Source organism: Elephantulus edwardii, unplaced genomic scaffold (genome assembly GCF_000299155.1).
Source record: "Elephantulus edwardii isolate Elephantulus edwardi_28Jun2011 unplaced genomic scaffold, EleEdw1.0 scaffold00019, whole genome shotgun sequence".
NCBI classification, from domain to species: Eukaryota; Metazoa; Chordata; class Mammalia; order Macroscelidea; family Macroscelididae; genus Elephantulus; species Elephantulus edwardii.
This window is the reverse complement of record NW_006399769.1, coordinates 20,006,837-20,030,690: the sequence shown is the minus strand read 5'-3', so window position 1 is coordinate 20,030,690 and position 23,854 is coordinate 20,006,837. Positions and strand designations below refer to the sequence as shown.

The following is a 23,854-nucleotide window of genomic DNA, read 5'->3' as shown; positions in this document are numbered from 1 at the left end:
CAAATAAAACAGACTTCAAAACTAAAATAGGCTGCTAAGGATTCTGTTTATCTACCATGAATGTGTCTGATAACTGAAGACATCCCCCAGAATAAAGGCTATGACACTGTGCTTGAGCAGAGAGCCAAGGATCAAGCCCTTGTCTTGTACGGCGTTCAGACTGACAATTATACAGCCAGCTGGTTTGTAACAGCACTTAAAGCCAATGCTAAACAGCCAAATGAAATATCAGCCAGAACAAGGCCTATTAGACAAAGTCTAGCACGCAGAGTCAGTGAGGCCAACCTGATTGTGTTGTTGGTGTTACTTAGACCTGCAAACACTGATTGCCCCCAAACCTTCAGTCCAATCTCATTTTAATCCCAAATTTCAGCATAAATGGAACATAATTGTCCATTTGCACTTTATAATCAACCCGAGGATTTCAAAATTGGTAAGTATGTTTATAAGGCTGTGGAATGTTAAATTCTGGTAGCATAGTCTGTAGGGAGGATGCTGTTGGCCCAAAAGCTATGCCTCTCTAGGGCTCAATGCACCAGCAGATCTAGGATAGAAAGATGGGCACTCTCTTACCACACAGTTTAAAGACTCAGAAACCCAATGGAGGGTCAGCGATGACTTGCTTCCCAGTTGACAGCAGTTGAGTTTGAAGAGTTTTTCGAGCATAAGGTTGGCGTTGCTTTGTTTAAAGAGAAGATCAACTCTTCTGTAGTCATTGCTTATATTAGAGTTCCACTCTACTAAAGAGAGGTTCTGAGTTAGAAGTTGCATCCCAGTCTTCTTCTTCCTTCTCAGCTCACCCACCCTCAGCCCTGGACCCAAGAGGCATTCACACCCTTAAACCAGCCTCCTTTCCAGACCAAGAAAGCAAGAAGGACTCACAGAGGCTTCTGTCAATCAGGTGGACAAGCAGAGTGGGAGAAGGAGAGAGAGGTCAAGTATCGTGTCACAGGCGGGGTCATTGGCCCAAACGCTGTTCACCTGACACTGTGTCCTGAGTTTCTGTTACCTCCCCTGGCATAAAGAGCTCTGCAGATGTGTTCAAAGGTGAGGACTTTGAGACTGGAAGATCATCCTGGATTATCCCACAGCCCAGCCTAATCTCTCTCTCTCACACACACACACACACACACACACACGAGTCCATTGTTGTTGTTATTGTTACGTGCCGTCGAGTCGCTTGCGACTCATAGTGATCCTATGTACACCAGCCCCAAGCCCTGCTCTATCCTGTGCCAATCGCACTGCCTCTGACACACCCATCCTGATTTCCCCAGTCACTGAATCAATCCACCTCATAGAGGGTCTTCCGCTCCTGCACCGTCCCTCCACCCTCCCAAGCACAATGTCACTCTCCAAGGACCTGCCTCTCCTTACAACATGTCCAAAGTATGTCGAACAAAGCCCCAGAATCCTTGCCTCCAAGGAGTAGCCTGGTTTAACCCTCTTCAGGGTGAATCTGTTTGTTTTCCTGGCAGTCCATGGTACATTCAATATTCTTCTCCAGCACCACAGCTCAAAAGCATCCACTCTCCTTCTGTCCTCCCTAGTCATTGTCCAACTCTCTGATGCATAACAAGTGATGCAAAGACCATGGCCTGTATCAGGTGCACCTTAGTCTCCAGAGACACACTGTTGCTCTTGAGTACTTTAGAGAGATCCCTAACAGCAGACTTTCCCATCGTGATTCATTTTTTGATTTCCTGTCTCTGGTGCCAAGAGTGTTGACCATGGAGCTGAGCAAACTAAAGCTGTGAACAATCTCAATCTCTTCACCATCCATCTTGATGCTGCCAATTGGCCCAGTGGTGAGAATCTTTGTCTTCTTGACATTGAGCCTCAGTCCATATTGAAGGCTGCAGTCCTTGACCCTCTGCAGCAAGTGCATGAGGTCCTCCTCATGTTTCAGCAAGCAGGGTTGTGTCATCTGCATAACGCACATTGTTAATAGATCTTCCACCAATCCTGACACCACAATTCTCCTCATAGAGCCCAGCCTCTCGGATAATCAGCTCTTCATACAAGTTGAAAAGGTGTGGAGATAGGACACATCCCTGGCATACGCCTTTCCCAATTTTGAACCATGCAGTGTTTCCTTGCTTTGTTCTGACAACTGCCTCTTGGTTCAAGTATAGGTTTCACATTAGCATGATTAAATGTTCTGGGATTCCCATTCTTCTCAGAGTCAGCCACAGTTTGCTATGATCCACGCAGTCAAACGCCTTTGCATAATCAATGAAACACAGATATACATTCTTCTGGTATTCCCTGCTTTCAGCCAAGATCCATCTAACATCAGCTACAATGCCCCTAGTACCATGACCCCTTCTAAACCCAGCCTGGACTTCTGGCAGTTCTCTGCTGATGTGCTGTTCCAGTCGTTTTTGGATACTCCTCAGTAGAATCATGTGAAATCAACGAGTCCGTTAGAGTCGTGAATTCTTTCTAGATGGGCTCAGAGGGAGATGTGGCTTTGCAAGAAAGGGTACAAAGTTGTGATATTAATGGTTTTGGAGAGTGAAGTGGGCCTAACAGTCAGTAAATCTTCAATCTCCTTCGAGCCTCCAGAAGGAACACGGGCCTGCCCACACCTTGATTTTAGCCCAGAGACCTGTTTTAAACTCTGGCTCTGGAACTATGAGATTGAAAGTTTCTGTTCTTGAAATCATTAGGTTTGTGATTACTTGTTGCATGGACAGTAAAAAACCAATAAACCTGGCAAAGAGGACCACCTATAATCTAAGTCTCTAAATCCACAGACAAAGGACAGAGCAGTGAAGTGCAGAGAAGAGCAAGAGAGCCTGAGTCATTGTGTGGCCTGGGATGGGACCTGAGCGTGTGAACCACACTACTGGGGGGCTTTAGAGCAGGAAGGTACTGCCTGGTGGTATAAAAACCCCCAAACTCGTTGCTGTCGATTTGAAACTGACTCATAGCTGACCCTCCAGTAGGCTGGTGAGTTTGTATAAATCCAATAGGTGATTGCCCAACTTTCTCCCTTGCAGTTGCTGGTGGATTTGAACCTCCAAAATGTGTGGTCATTGGTAGCAATGCAATTCCCTCTGTGACCACCTATGCAGGTTCCCTCTTGATGCTGCAGTGGCTGTCTACTCAGTCAGAACTTGGCAAGGGAGTGAGGGTCCCTTGGCATTTAATCTTTGATCCCCACCGGTAGCCGATGCTGAAAGTCATGGCCTCCATCTCCTAAGAGGGGAAGACTCAGGACCCACTTTGAAAGCATCTGAGGACTCCATCTACATCATCTGCACAGGAGCTGACAGGATCCCAGGACAGCTACTGTCCCCTGCACTCTGATTCCTCAGGGTCCAGGGGCATTTGCAAAGAACCCAGGACACCAATTGTGTCGCTAGGGACATTTGGGGGACGCAGACTACACTGTGTGACACCAAAATGATTGTCTATAAAATTTTTGTACAGTTTCTCAGCAGAAATTTGTTACTTTTTATAAAAATAATTCTGTAATTGGTAATAACAAGGACAATGCTGATAAACCCAGTTTCCATGAATCAATATACCTTTAGGCTAAAGCTACACTAATTTTTTTCTTAATTTATTAATGGTTTGCATACCATCATTCATATACTTTGTGTTATATTTATGCACATTGTGTTTTATGGAATTGTTCACATACATTGTGTTTAACTATGACTTACTATGTAGATCCATGCCTTATATCACCCCATGTCGTCAAGTCTCCATTGCACCTTGCCCCTTCTCTGTCCACTAATCTTTATGTCCTTGTGATTTACCCCTTCCTGTTCTTTCCCCTCCTCTTCTCCTCTTGCCCTCTCCCCTTTTGAGCAGTTTTATATACTTGTTTCTATTTGCCAATTTCAATGCCAAACTATCCTTATGTTGGATTCTTCCTAGGCTTATCCTTCCATGACCTTGTCCTTCATTCATTGTCTGTACATCCTATTTTTGCTTTCCTCGTCCCACATCCGACTCCCAGTTACCCTCTTATTTTCACAGTAGTGGTCCTATGCAGTATTTGTCTTTTTGTGATCAAGTTATTTCACTCAGAAAAATGTCCTTTATATTTGCCCATGTTGTGTAGTATTTTAGGAATTCATCATTGTTCTTTAGTGCTGCAAATTCCATTGTGTGAATATACCAATTTCTGTATTCATTCATTTGTTGATGAACATCTGTATTGTTTCCATCTTCTTGTAATTGTGAATAATGTTGCAATCAACATTGTTGTTAGGCGCCATCAAGTCAACTACAACCCATAGTTTGCCAGTGAACAGTATATTGTACGCTACCCTATACTGTGCCATCTTCATTATCTCTGACATACTAGAGTCCATTGCTTAATTCGATATATCAATCTATTTTGTTGAGGGTCTTCCTCTCTTTTGCTGACCTTCTACCTTTTCAAGCATTGTTGTCATTTTCCAAGGGCTGGCCCCTCTTAACAACAAGACCAAAGGATGTAAGAGGAAGCTTTGTCATCCTTGCCTCTGGATACTCTTTCTTCAAGATATCCTTGTTTGTCCCTGCACAGTCCATGGGATGTTCGGTGTTCTTAACAGCTCACAACATCACAACTCAAAGGCACCAAATCTTCTTCTGTCATCCTTAGTCATTGGTCACCTTTCAGATGGATAGCAAGAATTGAAAAGACCATGGATTGAATAAGGCACACCTTAGTCTTTAAAATGACATAACTTCTCCTTAGAACTTTACAGAGGTCCTTTACAGCAGACTTTTCCAATGAAATACATCTTTTGATTTCTTGACTGCTGATACCAAGGGTATTAGCTATGGATCCAAGTAAGATGAAATTATTGACCATTTCAAACATTTCTCCATTTGTCATGATTTCACCTATTGCCCCAATGGTGAGGACTTTTGTTTGCTTGATGTTGTAATTCGTTTTGAAGGCTGTAGTCTTCTAGTATTTCAGCTCTTCATTTTCAAGATTGTTTAACCTACATAATGAGTCTTCCACCAATCCTGATGCCATTTTCTTCTTCATAAAGAACATGCAATCAAGAAGCATTAAAAAGAAACGGCCCTGGCAAGTAAAAGATTTTAAGTTCACCATTTCAACTTTGAGTAATTAAATTCCAGTGTTTTTCAGTAAACACACTAATACAAAATGGAATTTCCATTTAAAAAAATAGTGATTGGAATGCAAATGTTAAGAAGGATGTGTAGTTGGAAATTACAGGCTTGGTGACAGAAATAAGGCTGGAGATTGAAAGACTGAATTTTATATAATCAATGATTTATTCATTGCTAATACTTTTTATTTAAAAACCACAAGCAGGGACTATCTACATGGACCTAACCTGATGGATTACACAGGAATCAGATTGACTATATCTGTTGAAAGAATCATTGGAGGAGCTCAATATAGCAGTCAAGACCAGCCCAGATGCTGGCTGTAGAAAAAACCATCAATTACTTACGTGTAAGTTCAAATTAAAGTTGAAGAAAATTAAAAACAAGTCCACAAAAAACAAAATATGACCTTGTGTCTATCCCAACTGTATTTAAAGACCATATCAAGAATTGGTTTGAGGCATTGAACACTAATTGTCAAAGACCAGAGGAGTTGCATGATGATTTCAAAGACATGAAGAAACAAAAGGAGAGGAGAAAGAAAAACTCAAAATAGATATTGCAAGAGACACTGAAAATTGCACCAGAACATTGAGAAGCTAGAACAAAAGGAAGAAATGCCTAACAAAAAAGATAAACAGAAGATTCCAAAGGGTAGCTCGAGAAGATAAAACAAAATATTACAACAAAATGTGTAAAGAGCTAGAGTCAGAAAAATCTAAAGGGAAGAACTCAGCATTTCTCAAAACTGAAAGAACTGAAAAATGAACTCAAGCCTTAAGTTCTAATATTGAAGGATGCTATGGGCAAAATCTTGAATGATCAAAGAAGTATCAAAGAAGATGGAGGGAATACATAGAGTCAATGTACCAAAAAGACAGAAATATTTCAGAAAGTAAAATATGATCAAGAACCAAGGAAAGAATCTCAAATTGCACTGAAGGCATTGGCAAAAAAAAAAAAAATAAGATCCTAGGAATTGACGGGAGACAAACTGACACATTTCAATAAACAGATGAAGCCCTGGATGTGTTCATCAGGCTGTGCCAAGAAATATGGAAGAAAGTTATTTGGCTAATTGACTGGAAAAGATTCATATTTATTCCCATTCCCCCCAAAAGATAATTCAACAGTATGTGAAAACCACTGAACAATATCATTAGTATTACATGCAAGCAAATCTTTCTGAAGATTATTTTAAAAATGGCTATAACAGTATATACATCAACAGAGAAATTCCAGAAATTTAAGCCAGATATAGAAGCAGGTATTGTTGTTGATGTCAGATGGATTTTGGCTGAGAGCAGAGGAAATCAGAAGGATGTCTATTTGTGTTTTATGGACTATGCAAAGGCATCTGACTGTGGATCGCAACACATTATGGCTAACATTGAGAAGAATAGGAATTCCAGAACACTTAATTGTCCTGGTGTGAAACCCAGACCTAGACCAAGAAGCTGTTGTATGAACAGAGCAAGGCAACACTGCATGGTTTAAAATCAAGAAAGGTGTATGTCACAGCTGTATTCTTTCTCCAGAACTATTCATGCTGTAGACAATGAACATAGGAGTTCATGTACCCTTTCATGTCTCAACTCTGATTTCCTTGAGGTATATATTTACTAGTGGAATGGCTGGGTCATATGACAGTTCTATTTTAACCTTTTCAAGGAAATACCAGACTACCTCTTGTAGAAGTTATATCACTTTAGAATCCCATCAGCAGTGCACGAAAGTTCCAATCTCTCTGTATCCTTGTCAACATTTACTGTATGCTGTCGTGCTAAACTTTGTTATTTATTGTTACTCTGATGACATGTTGTTTTGATTTACACCTCTCTGACTGATAGTGAATGACTTTGAGCCTTTCCTCATGTGCTTTTTTGGCCATCCAAATATTAAGAGTCTTTTGATGCAATTTGCTAATTTTATAATTGGTTTATCAATCGTTTTCTTGAGGAGGAACTGTAATATTCTGTACATTTTAGTTATGAATCCCTTGTCTGAACTGTAACTGCAAAAATCATTTTTCACAGTCTGTGGGATTCCTTTCCACCCTATTTGAAAAATTTGTCAAGGCACACAGGACTTTTTTTTACAACTTCCCATTCATTAACTTTTGTCCTCTCTTTGTTGTGCATTTTCTTATGTTTGCTAGCCTATTCATGATATAGACTTGGGCTTCTATGTTTGTTCCTATTTTTTCTCTGATGATCATTATGGGTTTTAGTTTTATGCCTAGATTCCTAATCCACTTTGAGTTGGGTTTTGTGTTTGGAGTGAGATGTGAATCTTGTTTCAATTGTCTGCAGGGATTTATTTGTCCAATTTTACCAGCATCATTTATTAAAGAGACTGTCATTTGCCCATTTAATGGGTTTTATCTTCTTTTCAAATATCAATTGGCTGTAAATAGATGAGTTGATTTCTGAGTTCTCAATTCTGTGCCATTACATGCCTGTATCTGAACCAATACCATGCTGTTTTGATTACTATGGCTATGAAGTAGGTTTTTAAAACTGGACAATTAAATTTCTTATATCTCTTCTCCACTTTCCCCATCAACCAAATTGAAGCACAATTTAAATGGAAGCCCCACAGTAGAAGTTGCAATAGTAAATTTACCTTCAGATCTTGTCTCAGATTAGGCACTTAGGAGTGTTAACCTTAAATAAAAATGAATTTGCAAATATTTGATGTAGCTTAACCCAGAGAAACAAATCAATATTTCCCTTCTAGAATGTCCCCTGTGCCTGAGGCCTGAGGCCTCTTTTACACTAAGATTTTTCCTGAAGTAATTCCTTTTACTATTTGTTGATAACTTTGATAAAGGTCATTTATGGGTCATCCTTGTGTGTAAATATTTAAAAGTCCCAAAGTCAGGCTTAAAACACCTACTTCTGGGATTATTGATTATGCATATCAGTTTCTGCTGTGTACTGACTTTAACTGTGTTGTGTACTATTTTAGTATTTTGCAGAAATAAAAAAGAAAATGTTTTAGCCTAATAAATATGAGTCTTAAAATGTGGAGAAAAAAATAAAATCAGGGAGTGTGATGTCTCTACATTTTTTCATTTTTCAGAAGAGCTTTGCTTTTTTGAGTCTCTTTACTTTCCAAAAGAAATTGGAGATTGCCTTTTCTATCTCTTTAAAGAGTGTGATTAGTATCTGTATTGGGGTTGCATTGGTAAGACTGTCATTTTTACAATGTTCAGTTTTCCTATCCAAGAACATGGATAATTTTTCCATTTAACTAGATCTCTTATTAATGTCAGTTTGAAGACTGATTCAGTTCATGGTCTTTTCAATCACACTATTTATATAAGAGCTGGATAATGAATAAGGATGAGAGAAGAATTATTGATGCCTTTGAGTTGTGGCGTTTGCCATGGACTGCCAAAATACAGACAGGTTTTGGGAAAAGTGCAGCAGGAGTACTCCTTAGGGTTAAAGATGCTGAAGGTCATCTGCATACTTTGAACACATTGCTGAGGACAAGTTGTTGCTTGGAAAGGGATATTATGCTTGGAAAGGTGGAGGGTCAGTGAAATAGAGAAAGACCCCCTCCCCCAAGTGAGATGGATTGACATAGTGACTGAAGCATGGACTCAGGTATGTCGGAGATTGTGAGGATAGCACAGGATAGGAGAGAGTTCAGGTCTTTTCATAGCATCACAGTGGTGCCCAAGAACAACCCATTGTTTCTATAGCAGTGTTTTCCGGTTGTTCTTACATAGTTCTTTTGAGTCTCTAATTAGATTTATTCTTCCATATGCCATACTGTAGTTAGTTGGTTATTGTAAATGGTATTGCTTTTGACATTTTCTTTTCAGTTTTTTTTGGTTTTTTTTTTTATTATTGCTGTAGAAAAATCTAATTTTTTTTTCTTTTTAAAGCTTGGTTTTACATTTTATCGGTACAACATGTACTCCCATTCAGTTCTAATAAGCTGTAAAAATATCTTTTTCCTCCAAATTTGTCATTTCACTATAACTTACAAGGGCTTGACTAGCCCTGATTTTATTACACATTTATCGTTTATCAGACAAATTTATCCTATCAATAACTCGGTATGTTAAAAAGCTTTAGTCATTCTAACAGTGTGATACTGAAATATATCAATAAAAAAGAAGAGAGACCCTGTAAATAGTTCATGCATGGACTAAAATTCAATTATGAATCGATGAACGGACCCAGCCAAGGGGGATAATAACACTGGATGAGATTCTCACTGTTTACATGTTGTTGTCGTTTGTTGTTATGTACCATTGACTCTTGCTACTCATAGCAACCCTGTGTACAATAGCCCTGAAACCTGCTCTATCCTGTGCCAATCTTATTGTCTCTGACACACTTACCCCAGTTACCCCAGTTACTGCATCTTATCAATGGTCTTCCTCTTCTTCTCTGTCCCTCCACCTTCCAAAGCATGATGTCCCTCTCCAAGGACTGTCCCTCCTAGGACATGTCCAAAGTATGTCAGACAAAGCTTTAGAATCCTTGCCTCCAAGGAGCAGCCTGATCTCACCCTCTCTAGGATGAAGCTGTTTGTTCTCCTGGCAGTCCATTATATTCAATACTCTTCTCCAGCACCACAACTCAAAGTCATCAATTCTTTTTCTATCATCCCTAGGCATTGTCCAGTTCTCTGACACATTAGCAAGCAATTGTGAAGACTATGGCCTGGGTCAGGTGCACCTTAGTCTCCAGACTGACATTGTTGTTCTTCAGTACTCTGGAGAGGTCTCAAACAGCCACTTTTCCCTATGCAATTCGTCTCTTGATTTCCTGGCTGCTGGTACCAAGAGTGTTGATTGTGGAGCCAAGCAAATTAAAGCTGTTAACAACTTAAATTAGCCCAGTGGTGAGAATCTTTGTTTTATGTTGAGCTTCAATCCTTATTGACCTTTTGCAGCAAGCTTTTCAAGTCCTCCTCAGTTTAAGCAAGTAAGATTGCATCATCTGCATAATGCAGGTTGGTGATGAACCTTCCTCCAATCCTGATGCCACATTCCTCCTCATACAGCCCAGCCTCCTGGAAAATCTGTTCTGCATATAGATTGAAAAAGCATGGAGATAGGATACATCCCTGGTATACACCCTTCTAGATTTTTGAACCATGCAAGTGTCTCCTTGCTTTGTTCTGACTACTCTGCCACTGGGTGCAAATTTAAGTTTTGCATAAGCACAATGAAATGTTCTGGGATCCCCATTCTTCTCAGAGTCCGCCATAGTTTGTTGTGGTCCCCACAGTCAAACGCCTTTGCATAGTCAATGAAACATAGATAGATATTCCTCTGGTATTCTCTGCTTACCATACACAAACATAAATTCCAGATGAATGAAACATTTAAAATGTGAATAATAAAACTCTAAACCTATTAGAAAGAAAACATGTCTGGAAGGTAAGGAAGTCTTTTTTTCTCCCCAGTTTTTTGTTTGTTTTTAATTTTTTCATTCACTTTGTATTTAAAATTATTTTCGTATGTAAATCTCAGAGTGCTCCTTGGGGACAAGGATGGCCTAACTTTATCTTAAAAACTTTGGGCATATTAGTAAGGGAAGCTATTCTTGGAGACAGACATCATCCTGGGAAAGGTGAAGGGTCAGAGAAAGAGAAGACTCCCAACTAGATGGATTGACACAGTAACTGAAGCAACGGACTCTAGTGTGTCAGGGATGATGACGATGGCACAGGATGGGACAGAGTTCAGATATGCTGACTATAAGGTCACTATGAATAGTACTTAACTCAACGGTACCTAACAAGAACAGCCACATTCAGTGATATAAGGACATTAGTATTTAGCAGTAACATTAGACAAAAATCATTATTAAGAATTGTGCATAATGTGACCCAGGAGAAAGTACACAGCATCACGGTGTAACACCATGGGTTACTGCACTGGGTGGCATCAGTCCTTGTCACACCACTGAACCTCATCACTTCGCTCTCATGTCTGAGCTCTTGTCAGTCCAGTGAGCACTAGAGCCGTCTTGTTGTTGTTGTGTGTCATCGAGTTGCAACCAATTCATAACTGACCCTCCTGTGGATTTTTAGAGGCAGTTAATTGCACAAGACATTCCCCAGGGTGTTTCTATTGTGTAACCAAAGTGTGACTTCAGAGTGAAGGAGACTATACCCCTGTGGGAGGCCAGCCTGCCTGCTGGTGAATTCCTAGCCTGGGCCCTCCATCCATCCACTTTACTAAGCCTGAGGGTGGCGGGCATTCCCCTTCCCTTCCTCAGGAGAGGCCTTTCTCAGGCAGATTCTCTGTCCTCTTGCTCTTCTCTCCACATTTCATACTCTTCTCCCTTCCTGTGTCACTAGCAGCCCTGCCATTGATCACCCTTATCCTAAAGCATCTTCAGAGACATGTCACTCGAAGTGCAGCTCACAGTGTCTCCTGGGAGGCTACTGTCAGGGCATCCAGAGTCAGAGTCTTCATAGGAACAAGATCCCCAGGAGATTGGATGCACAGCAGAGTTTGGGAAACCCTGCCTGTGGGACATGGCCCATCTGCAGCACTCACTCTGTCCACTAATGGACTCCCAGAGAACGACGTTCTCTAGACAGTTGGTTCAGTAATCCCTCATGTCAGCAGGTTCTATGCTCAGGTTTCTGCAAATGTGAAGGGACATGCAGTTTGCCTGCTCTTGTTGGTGTATCACTCACTCATTCATTGCTATTGAGTCAGAACCAGCTCACAGCTGACCTTCCGTTAGATTTTCAGAGGCTGCAAATCGCACAGAAGGTTGTTCATCTTTTATACAGGGAGCAACTGATAGATTCAAACCTCCAGAGATGTCTTTGGATTAGCAGGCAACACCCTGTACTGTCATGGAATTATGCTAAATTACCAAACCATCCATCTTAAAAACAAGTCCTGGCAACCTTATGTGTACAAAGTAAAACTGTTTCATAGGGCTCCTACAGGTGTGACTATGTATAAGCAAATAGGCAGGTCTTTCTTCCAAGACACCGCTGTATGGATTTGAACTGCCAGCCTCTAATAGAAGAGTGCTTATCCCTTTGTGTTGCCCAGAAGCTCATGGTCATCAGGAGCCAGAATCAATGGCAAAAAAAGACAAGTTTGATTTGCAGAATGGAAGAAAGACCAGAGTATCAGTTCATATGGCCACATATGTTGTCCTAAAGGACAGAGTCATGCAAAGTCTCTTAGGTGGTTGGTTTCAGCCACAGTGCTTATGGCAGGCCATAATGTCTCAGACCTTTGAGGGTTTGGAAGCAGAACCATCTCCAGTCAGTTACTGTCACCAAGGGGCAAGTCTGCCATCAGCCTGCAGTTGTTGTCATGTCCCTGGATAGCAGATTGACAATTATGCAATCCATCCTCTTTGCCAGAACCACAAGAAGTTTCTAGCCAGGAGACATACCCACTCCTCCATCCTCGGGGCAGAGCAGGGAGTTTCTGAGGTGGAGATAGTGAAAGCTAAGTCTAGGTGACTTTCTGCTTGCACTTGAGAGAACCCAGTGCAAGTCTAGAATGACCCCCATTTTCCCAAGAATCTCTAGATTTTAGTACAGAGCAAATCCCTGGGTCCTCAACAAACCAAGAGAGTTAGCCACCCTACCTCATTCTCCTGATCTCACAGGGATAGTTCATATCACTTACTAAAGCCATCTGTGTAAGAAGGAAAAAATGGGGTATAGGAGCACAGGGTCATAAACATCTCTCTGAAATGGCTAGAGGGAGTAAGAATAGCACAGTCTCTCAGTGCCCCAGAGCAGAAAGCAGATAAAGAGCCCATAGCCCAGCACCATGGTACCTCTAGAGCCCCACCAACAGCAAGAGACTCATTCATTCATTGCTGACTCATAGACTCACAACTGTGGCACTGAGAATGGAGTTTATTAGGGAAGTAAATCAGAGAGTGGGGGAGGCAAAGAATATCACCCAATACAAGTCCAGATTTTAGCCCAAGTTCTAAGACACAATTCCTCAACTAGTCGAGGCCTGGTTTCAGTTCAGTAGTCAAATCCAAATAGTCCAACAAAGTTAGCCTCAAGCAGTTACAAGGCAGCTTCTCCTTCAAGTAACTGGCAAGAACAGGAAAAACTTTAACTGTGGCCTTTATCTCAGGGCTCCTCTGCTTACACCTTGTCACAGTTTCTCCATAGCAATGTCACAGTCTCTCCACCACCAGAGTCTCCCTCAAGTCATGCCACCACAAATCTTTCTTGCCTCAAGTCATGCTGTCCAGTGTGGGAAGCACTCTTTCTCTTATCCTAATCCCAAAGCTGTTGGTGATTTGCAAGACTATGCTGACATGCAAGACAATGCTCCTACAGTTAAGTAGCTGAAGAATAGAGTGGGCTAACTGTAATGGCTAAAAAAAGTCAACTTTTAGGCTAACAGTACATCAGCAGTCAATACATTTTTGCCATCAACAAAAAGAAAAACCTATCTATATTTAGATTATTTTATTTCAACCTAGAGGTCATGACTTTTTTGAAGAAAATGGAGTTTTGAAAGGTTCTTGCTGTAGGGTATAGGATTAGTTCATGTTTATTTATCCTTTTACTGGCAATAAAAATTCATTTGGGAGGATATTTATTTTATGAGACTTTTAGTAGACTCTGACTTTAGCCAAAATTAGGCCAGAGTACTAAAGAAGCATCAGAAAGGAATGAGAATTTCTTTCAGCGAGAAGTCTGGTAACTTGTATAATTTAACAACTACCTCAAATGACTTTTATCATCAAGGAAGTCTGGAAATTCTGATGACCTATTCCACCTCTGATCCACATCGACCATGCTTTCCTTGGAATCATCTGTTATTCCCACACCTGTTGTTGTTGTTGTTAGGTGCCACTGAGTTGAATACAACCCATAGAAACCCTATGGAGAACAGATCTGAACCTTTACCTGTACTGTGCCGTCCTCAACATCTCTGACACGCTGGATACCATTGTCAGTTACTGTGTCAATTTATTTGGTTAAGAGGTTTCTTGCCTGCTGAACCTCTGCTTTCCAAACACTATATCATTAGTCCCGTCTACATCTTAACCTTCTTACTTCTTTCTTCTTAAATGCTTGCAAGACAGCTACTTGCTATTTTGTATAATATCACTTTCTATTGAATATCTCATGGACTGTAAAAAAACAAAACAAAAAACCAAACCAAACAAACTGTCTTAAGGAAATGCAACCAGATTGCTCCTTAGAGACAAGGATGAGGAAACTTCATCTCACACGCTTCGGGCCTCCTGTCAGAAGGGGTCAGTCCTTGGAAAAGATACCATGCTGGGAAAGAGAGTGAGAATCAGCAAAAAAAAGAAGATCCTCAATGAGATGGATTGACAAAGCAACACTGAGCTTGAGCATGGCTGAGATTTTGAGGATGATATGGGAAAGGGCAAATTTCCATTCATAAAATCTGTGAGAGTCAGTCAACTTGACAGCACCTAACAACATGAAAAACTAAAGCATGTCTCTCTATACTTTCTCCTCATTAGTCCTAGCTTTTCTAAACATAAACAAGTTTATATTTTCTTCTGAGAGCTATAGAAGTATTTTCACCTCTTACATTACAGGAAACCTTGGGCATTTCTGAGAATAAAAACTGTTTCTTTTAATGAGAATTTATAATAAAATAAAAAAATAAAGGTTTGCTTACATAAAAGCATGGTGCATTGAATTTTTAAAATATCCTATATGTGTGAAAAATATCCAGACAAGAGCCTCTGTCCATCAGCCCATATGTCGTTAAAGCACCAAGTCTGAAGCTAACCATTCATCAGTCACTCCTATGGCTTAAGTAAATTACCATTGAATACGTATTTACTGAATTTTTATCATGTACTAACATTAAGCCATTTGCAGCGAACACTGGTGTAAAAGTCACCTAACTGGGTTTGTTTCAATTTCCTGTAAATTCTTTGGTGGATGAGCTCTGAGTTTTGTCTTCAATTGTGGTCTTAATGACTGGAAATGACTTAGAAGTTCGCTGGTCCGACATTTCAATCCATTCAAGAAAGTAAATATATGTGCTGTAAATCCTTTCTTTTAACTTTAATAACTACTAAAGGAGGCAATACTTTAAAAAAATAAATAACATTAAGCAAAACAAAAGCAGCGGAAGCAGATGTCTGAGGCGTGTCAGCAGGGCGGGCATGGAATCCTATTTCGATGAACAAGATTGTGAACCCTTGGACCTTGAACAGGATACCCGAACCAACGTCCTGCTGGAACTCGCCAGGTTACTTTTCAACAGGATAGACTTTGAAGATGTGGGGCTGTTAGTAGATTGGGATCACCACCTGCCCCTACCTGCAGCCAAGGCTGTGGTGGGGAGCCTCCCTAGAACACTCATCAGAGGCTGGTGAGGACACCGATTGATTCCCTGTGCTGTTTGGGGCAGATCTGCTCCTCAGGCCGGATGGTGCTCTGGTCTCCCCCGTCACGCCTAGGCAAAAGCACCCCTTTAGGAGTGGGAGCTGGGGGTGGCCCACAGCAGTACTCCTGGCCCCCCACTCCCTCCCAAAGAGCTCAAATACCCCACGTGTCTCTTGGAATTCAAGGAGGAGACAGCCATAGAAATGCCTTGCCATCACCTCTTTCACTCCAGCTGCATTCTGTCCTGGTTAAGCAAGGCAAATTCCTGCCCACTGAGCCACCATGAGCTGCCCACTGATGACGACACCAACGAGGAGCACAGGCGAGATAAGACTCAAAAGGAGCAGCAGAAATTCCGACTGGAGAACCTCCGTGGAGCCATGTGCACACGAGGCGGCCGCCACAGCTGAGTGCCAGCCCCCCCACACCTGCGTTCTGGGCCTTGAATCCACCTTAGAGGTTTCTTTACCAATCTGCATCTGAGTGCTCACAGACCTGGACAGGGGCTCAGCACCATCAGATTCTGCTGCTGTCAAGAAAGGTGGGCCGAAGCCCCTGGGCTGCACCCCTCCTAGCCCTCCACCAAGACTGCTGGCCTGTCTGCATTCAGGCCAATGAAGAGCTGGCCAGTGCTAAACAGGCTTGGCAACAGCTCACGGTTAGAAGGAAAAACGGGTCGGAGACTGGCACCTGCCCTGGAATCAAAGTTCACTCCAGACTCTGACCCAGGAGGGAAACATGACACTGTCTGACCAGGTCAGTCACTTAGACTTTAAGTCTTTGAAGGGGATGTGGCTGTCACCCAGCATCCTTTGCACACTGAATGGTGGACTCAGGACTATGTGGCAGGCTGTCCTCTTCCCCTTCTGCTCTGTCTCAGGAAAGCTGGCTTTGATCAGGCCCATGCTGATTCTACAGAACAGATTATAGACATGCAAATTAGAATTCTTTTAGTAGATATAAAAAAATCCAAACACCCCAAACCTATAATAAATTTTTTTTTTTAAAAGCAGCTATTCATTAGGCATATACATAGCCAATCTGTTTACCCTTAAAGATGAATCATGTACCCCTGGTATACTGCACGTCTGAAATGCTGTTGCCTCATGTCCATGCAGAAAATGGACAAAGAAAAATGAAGACAGAAGAATTGGTGCATCTTAATGGTAATGTTGACAGATAGAAAAATGCCTTAGTCTTTAAAACTCAATGCTATTGAGTCAGTTCTGATTCACAGTGATACTCCATAAGATTCTGTTAAAAATCATAACAGGAAACTCTGATGGCCCAGTGAGTAAGGAGTTGCATTACCAGCCCAAAGGCAGACAGTTCCAATCTACTAGTTGCTCTGCAGGAGAAAGATGGGGAATCCCCTCCTGTGTGATTTATAGGCTCTGATACGTTATGAGTTGTTTCAACAGCACGTAACAATTGTTGTTGTTGTTGTTAGGTGCTGTGTGATCTTATGAACAAAATATCTGAACTGTGTCCTATCCTGCACCATCCTCACTCTTCCTGACACAGAATCCATTGCAGCAGTCATCATGTCAGTCCACCTGGTTGCGGGTCTTCTTCTCCTTCACCAGTCCTCCACCCTTCCCAGCATCATGTCCCTCTCCAAGGAACAGATCTTCCTAGCAACATGTCTGAAGTATGTGAAGCAAAGTCACGTCATTCTTGCCTCCAAAAAGCATTCTGGCTGCACCTTTTCCGAGAGTATCTGTTCGTTCTCTTGGCCACCCATGAAATGTTCGGTGCTCTTCTCACACCTCAAAGGTATCAATTATTTTTCTGTCATCTTTATTCATTGTCCAGTTCTCAGACGCATAGCAAGTAATCAGAAAGACAATGGCCTGAATCAGATGCACCTTAGTCCTCAAACTGACATCATTAGTCCTCAATAATTTGGAGAGGTCCCTAACTACAGATTTTCCCAGTGCAATGCATTTCCTTATTTCCTGACTGCTGGTACCAAGGGTGTTAATTGTGGATCCAAGTAAGATGAAGCTGTTGACAGTTTCAGTCTCCTCTTCATCCGTTATGACACTGCCTATTGGTCCAGTGGTAAGAATATTTGTTTCCTTGACATTGAGAATACAATCCACACTGAAGACTGCATTGCTTGATCTTCTGCAACAAGTGCTTCAAGTCCTCCTCACTTTCAGTAAGCAAGGTTGTGTCATCTGCATCGTGCAGATTATTGCACATAATAATAACAAAACATAAATTATAAAGAGAGAATCAGCTGATTGATTAAAAAAGCACAAGGTGCGATCCTCTAGTTAGAACTGCAACTCCCTAAGGACCAAGCCACAAAATTCTATAAATTAACATTGTTTTGCTGTTGCTATTAAGTACCATAGTGTCGAAAGCAGCCCATAGCTGACCCTCCAGCAGGTTTTCAGAGGCAACAACAACAGTTAATCACACAGAAGAAAATTGCCCCTCCTTCTCCCATGAAGCAGCTGGTGGCCTTGAACCACATGCCTTCTGGATTGCAGTGTAGCTTCCTGCCACTAGGCCACCAGAGCTAAACCCAAAATGTGCCTTAGAAGTGAGAATGGCAAGACTTCATCTTACCTACCTACTTTGAACATGTCACCATAAAAACTAATTCCTAAAGAAAGACTGTACTTGGTAAAATAGAAAACAACCATAGTCTTCAAAAAGTTGGATTGACACAATATTGTTGTTAGGTACCAGTCAAGTCAGCTATAACTCATAGCAAGTTTTCCACAACAGAATGAAACCCTGCCTGATCCTGTGCCATCCTCATGATCTCTGCTGTGTGTAAGCCATTGTTCCTCACTGTGCCAATCTATCTCATGGAAGGTCTTCCTCTCTTCCTCTGACTCTGCTATTCCAAGCCTGGGGTAATTTTCCTGGGACTGGCAACTCCTGATAACATGATCAAAGCAGGAGATAAAGTCTCCCAATCTTGCTTCTGTGGCACACTCCAGCTTCACACGTCCTAAGATTTGTTTGCTCTCTTGACAGTCCATGGCATAGTCACTATCTTTCATCAGGACCACAGTTCAGAGGCATCAGTTCTTTGAATCCCCTTATTCATTGTCCAGGAACAGCAGTAGAATTGATTGTGATGATGTCACAGGATCGGGCAAAATTTCATTCTGTTATAAATTGCCAACTTCACAGCAACAGAAGACAACAACAGATAATATGATTAACTGATAGAATACAAGCACAGGGAGTATTAATATGTGGCACAGAGGGAGGCTAATGCCACCGATGAGAACCTTTAATGCAATCCCAAAGACACACTGTTTGAATCCACCAGCTGCTCTATGAGATGAAGGTGGAAAATCTCCTTCTGTGCAATTAACTGCCTCTCAAAACCCACTGGACAGTCAGTTATGTGTCAGTTCTGACTCAAAGTCAAACAACAACAGGATAAAACAAGACAGAAGACATTTGAGCTTTCTTTCATTGATTTATTCTACAATGAACTATTATCCCCTCCATGCTAGACCCTAGGTCTCAATTTTCAGACACAAGAAATTTTAAAAAGTGATAAAATCTACTCTGTATTTATATTTAAATATAGCTAACTTTTTATGAGGCATATATAATGGGAAGTTTGGTAAAAAATATGTTTGTTATTGTACCTATCAATATTGCACTTTTTTTCTTTTGTAGCCAGTATTTTAAAAATTTTCCAAAACCGTTTTTAGCCCCTAAAAGAGTTTATAGTCTTTTGTCACTAAGGAAAGATCCATACACTGGTGTTCCAAGACTTACACAGAGTGGGAGCCTTTTTAAGAAAAATAAAAAATATAAAAGCAGATTTTTTTGGTGAGGCTCACTAGATTAATGCTTAAACTGCTTTACAGAGGCACTTAGAAGCTGTGTGACAAATTATCCTTTTCAGGGGTCATCTTGGATCAAAAAGACGAAGTAGGAACCTATGACAACAGTTCTGAAAAGAGAAGATGAAAATTCACAGATGGACTTATAATTTTCCTTCTCCTAATGGAACGAGATAAGGAAGGCTGGAGAAGACACAGAGAAGTTTAAGAAGCAGGTCTGATAGGGAGTGGTATTTGATGAAGAGGGGTAACTGAGTGGATCATAACAAACAAAGGTAACATTAAGAACAGGAATCTGAAGACATCAAAAGGAACAGCATATGTATGATTGAAATCCCAGGGCAGGGAAGCATTGAAAAAATTGGTGAAAGAGATACTAGAACAAAACTTTCCAGGCATTATGAAGAATTAGGAAATCTCTATTCAAGAAGCTCAGTGAGCCCCAGACCAGGGGCCAAAAGAAAAACATCAAGACATACTATAGTCAAATTTTCTAAAGTCAAAGATAAGTCTAGAATACTAAAAGCAGCACAAGAAAAACAAAGACTCACATACAAAGGAGAACCAATTAGACTAAGCTCTGATTTCCCAATAGAAATCATGCAAGCAAGAATTATAACAGGATGCCATATATAGAAGATGTTGAAAGAAAACAATTGCCAAAGATCCTGCTCCCAGCAAAGCTATCCATCCTATAAGCTATACTAAGAAAAGTCCTTCACACAGAAACACCCAAGGAAATGAGAAGGACCACAGTAACCAGAAACAACAGAACAAACAAAACGTAACAGCAACACACCAAAAACGGCAGCAATAAAACCTGGCATGCCAATAGTCACAATTAATGAGAATGGACTAAATGCAACAATTAAGAGAAAAAAAGTAGCAAAATGGATAAACAAATAGAAACCATTCATCAATATACTGTCTACAGGAGACACATCTAATAAACAAAGAAAAAGAAAGATTATAAATCAAAGGGTGATGACAATTCTGAAGGCAGCTGGATTTTTATTTTCCATTTCTCATTGAACCAAGAAAGGAAATGCGAAAAATTATATTTAAATCCCTTAATTATTCTGACCATTCATTAATAACTGTAAGAGTTTATGATTCTGGCTCTAAACCTAAAGGCAACTACATGGATGCAAAGAAACTTTCTTTTTCAAAATATATTCAATCAAGGAACAATAAACTATTTACTTTTTAACATTTGTTGAAAAAATGTAAATAGATTTTTCTTTTATCTATAAAAAAAGACCAAAAAAAATAAAGAAGCCAGAGCCACAACTCAAACAGATGTATGTATACCCATGTTTATTGCTGCATTATTCACAGTAGCAAAGAGTTGGAAGCAACCCAAATGCCCATCAATAAATGAATGTATAGAAAAACTACGGTATACCCACAAAATGGAATAATATGAAACAATGAAAAACAATGGAATACTAAAACTTTACATAGCATGAGGGAGCCTTGGGGACATTATGCTAAGTGAAATATCCCAGTCTCAAAAGGATAAATACTGCATAGCACTGCTGTTATAAAATATTACAGACCTAGAGGTGGTGGGGAAAGAATGTGGAGTGGACAGAAATGAACAATGCATTAGAACAGGTAAAGGGAAGAACTGTCTGAAAGGAATATGGGATTACATATTATACGTATGAGAATAATCTGAAACAAGAGGTACACTGAGGAAAGGGGAAGTAAAAGGAGGGGGAAAATGAATAAACAAAAAGAAAGAAAAGAACCACAAACAAACAAAAAAGAAAAAAGTCAATATACAAGCAAATGGCACCCACAAAAATGTAGGAGTGGCAATACTAATCTCTGATAAATAGACTTCAGGTTGAAATTTATCATAAATGATAAGGAAGGGCACTATATATTGATTAAAGGCACAACAGATCAAGAAGATATAATCTGAGTCAACATCTACACACCAAATGATAGATCTGCAAAATAAATAAATAGTTAAAAGACTTGAAGAAAGTAATAGCACCACAATAGGGTAGGAGACATTAACACACCACTCTCACCAAAGGATAGGTTAACTTGAAAGAAATCTAACAAAGATGTAGAAGATTTAAACCATACAATCTCCCAACTCAACCTTGTGGATGTATTCAGGGGACTCCACCCAAACAAAATCAGTTTACTTTCCTCTCAAGTGCACATGATACATATCCCAGAATTAATCACGTATTAGAACACAAAGCAAGCTTCAAAAAATTAAAAAAAACCTTGAAATAATACAAAGTATCTTCTCAGACCACAATGCCATAAAACTAGAAATGAACAACAATATGGTAAAGCTTACAAAACCACCCACATGGAAGCTAAATAATACCGTGCTAGAACATGATTGAATTACAGAAGAAATAAAGAATGAAATAAAATGTTCAGAGAAACAAATTATTATGAAAATACAACATGCCAAGACTTTTTGGAGACAACTAAGGTAGTCCTCGGGAGGCAGCACATAGCAACAGGCAAATTCATAAAAAGGAAATAAAAAGAACAACCTAACTCAACACCATAATCAGATTGAAAAAGGACAGCAATTTAAATCTACGACTTCTAGAAGAAAGGAAATTATTAGGATAAGAGCCAGAATCAACGGGATAAAAACAAAAAAAAAACCAACTGAAACCATTAACAGGACCAGAAGCTTGTTTTTGAAAGGGTTAATAAAGTAGACAAACTGTTGACAAACTTAACACAAGGAAAGAAAGACACAAATAACTTGAATAAAAATGATAGAAGTGACATCACAATAGAACTAGATGAAATGAAATTTATAATATTGGGATATTATAAAATCTATACTCTGAAAAATTTGAAAACCTAAAGGACATGGACAAATTCTTTGAAATTCACACTCTACCCAGGTTGACACAGATAGGTGTAGAGTACTTGAACAAACCGATCACAAAATAAGAAATTGAGCAGGTCATAAAAAAACTCCCTCCAAAAAAATGCCAAACTAGATGGCTTCACTACTGAATCCTACCAAACATTCAGAGAAGATCTATCACCAATTCTACTTAAATTAATTTTAAAAAAATAGAAAAAGAAGGAACACTCCCAGATTCATTCTATGAAGCAAGCATAACCCTAATACCAAAACCAGGTAAAGACAATACTAAAAAGAAAATTACAGTCCAATATCTCTCATAAATATAGATGAAAAAATCCTTAACAAAATCCTCTTCAATAGAATCCAATTGCACTTAAAAACAAACAAACAAACAAAAACAACCACAAACAAACCAATCTATCATGACCAAGTGGTATTCATGATAGGTGTGGAAGGATGGTTCAACATAAGAAAAACAATTAGTGCAATTCATCATATTAACAAAAGAAAGAACAAGAACCACATGATAGACTTCAACAAAATCCAATACCCATTCATTCTTCAGTAAAATAGGAATAGAAGGGACTTTCCTTAACATAGTGAAGAGTATATACACAAAACCAAGAACTAATACCATTCTAAATGGAGAAAAACTAAAGACAATACCCCTGTAAACAAGGACCAGACAAGGATGCCCACTTTCCTATACTTCTTCAATATTGTGTTGGTATTACTTGCTAAGGCAATGCAACAAGAGAAGGAAATAAAAGGCATTCAAACTGGCAAAGAGGTGGTAAAATGGTGGCAATATGCAAATGATGACAGTGTACACAGAAAATCCCGTGAACACAAGAAAACGAACTCTTAGACCTAGTAGTAGACCAATTTAGTAGAAAGTAGGATGCAAGAACAACATAAAAAAAAAATCAGTGGGATTCCTCTACAATAACAAAGAAAACACAGAAAAGGAAACTAAGAGAGCAATACCATTTACAATTGTTGTTATGCACCATTGAGTTGCCAGTGACTCATAGCAAACTTATGTACATTAGTTCTGAACCCTGCCCTATCCTGAGCCAATCTCATCACCTCTGACAGACTGAATCCCATTTTTCCAGTCACTGAGTCAAACCATTTCATCCAGGGATCTTCCTCTCCTGTGCTGTCCCTTTACTCTTCCAAGCATGATATTCTTCTCCAAGGACTGGTCTCTTCTGGCCATGTGCCCAAAACACTTGAGACAGAGCTTCAAAATCCTTGTCAAAAGAAAGAAGACTGATTTAACTCTCTCCAGGACAGACCATTTACAGAAGCCAACCAAAATTGAAGTACTTGAGAGTAACTCTCACTAGAAACACAAAAGCCCTAAATAAATAAAACTACAAAACAATACTGTGAGAAATAATAAAAGACCTAAATAAATGGAAAAGTGTTCTGTGCTCATGATAGGAAGACTCAATATATTGAAAATGACAATCCTACCAAAAGCAATCTACCTGGCCAATGCAATCTCAGTAAAGATAATAAATTCCTTTTTCAAAGAGATAAAATAAGAAATTGACACGTTCATTTTGAAAGGAAAGAGACCTCAAATAAGCAAAGTTTCTGAAGAACAAGAATGAAGTAGTAGACATATCACTCCTTGATCTCAAAACGTACTGTTGTTGTTGTTGTTGTTGTTAAGTGCCATCGAGTCGCCTGCGACTCATAG

At 39.9% G+C, this 23,854-nt stretch overlaps 2 protein-coding genes across 2 annotated transcripts in view; both read left to right on the top strand.

The window, feature by feature from the left end:
* Window positions 1-23,854, top strand: part of VIT (vitrin) — a 614,318-nt gene that overhangs the window by 148,358 nt on the left and 442,106 nt on the right. The window lies entirely within an intron of this gene.
* Window positions 15,231-15,863, top strand: LOC102861117 (E3 ubiquitin-protein ligase RNF181-like). The gene is made up of 2 exons (XM_006882369.1): window positions 15,231-15,438; window positions 15,595-15,863. Exons 1-2 carry the CDS (start codon window positions 15,231-15,233, stop codon window positions 15,861-15,863), a joined length of 477 nt encoding a protein of 158 aa, XP_006882431.1.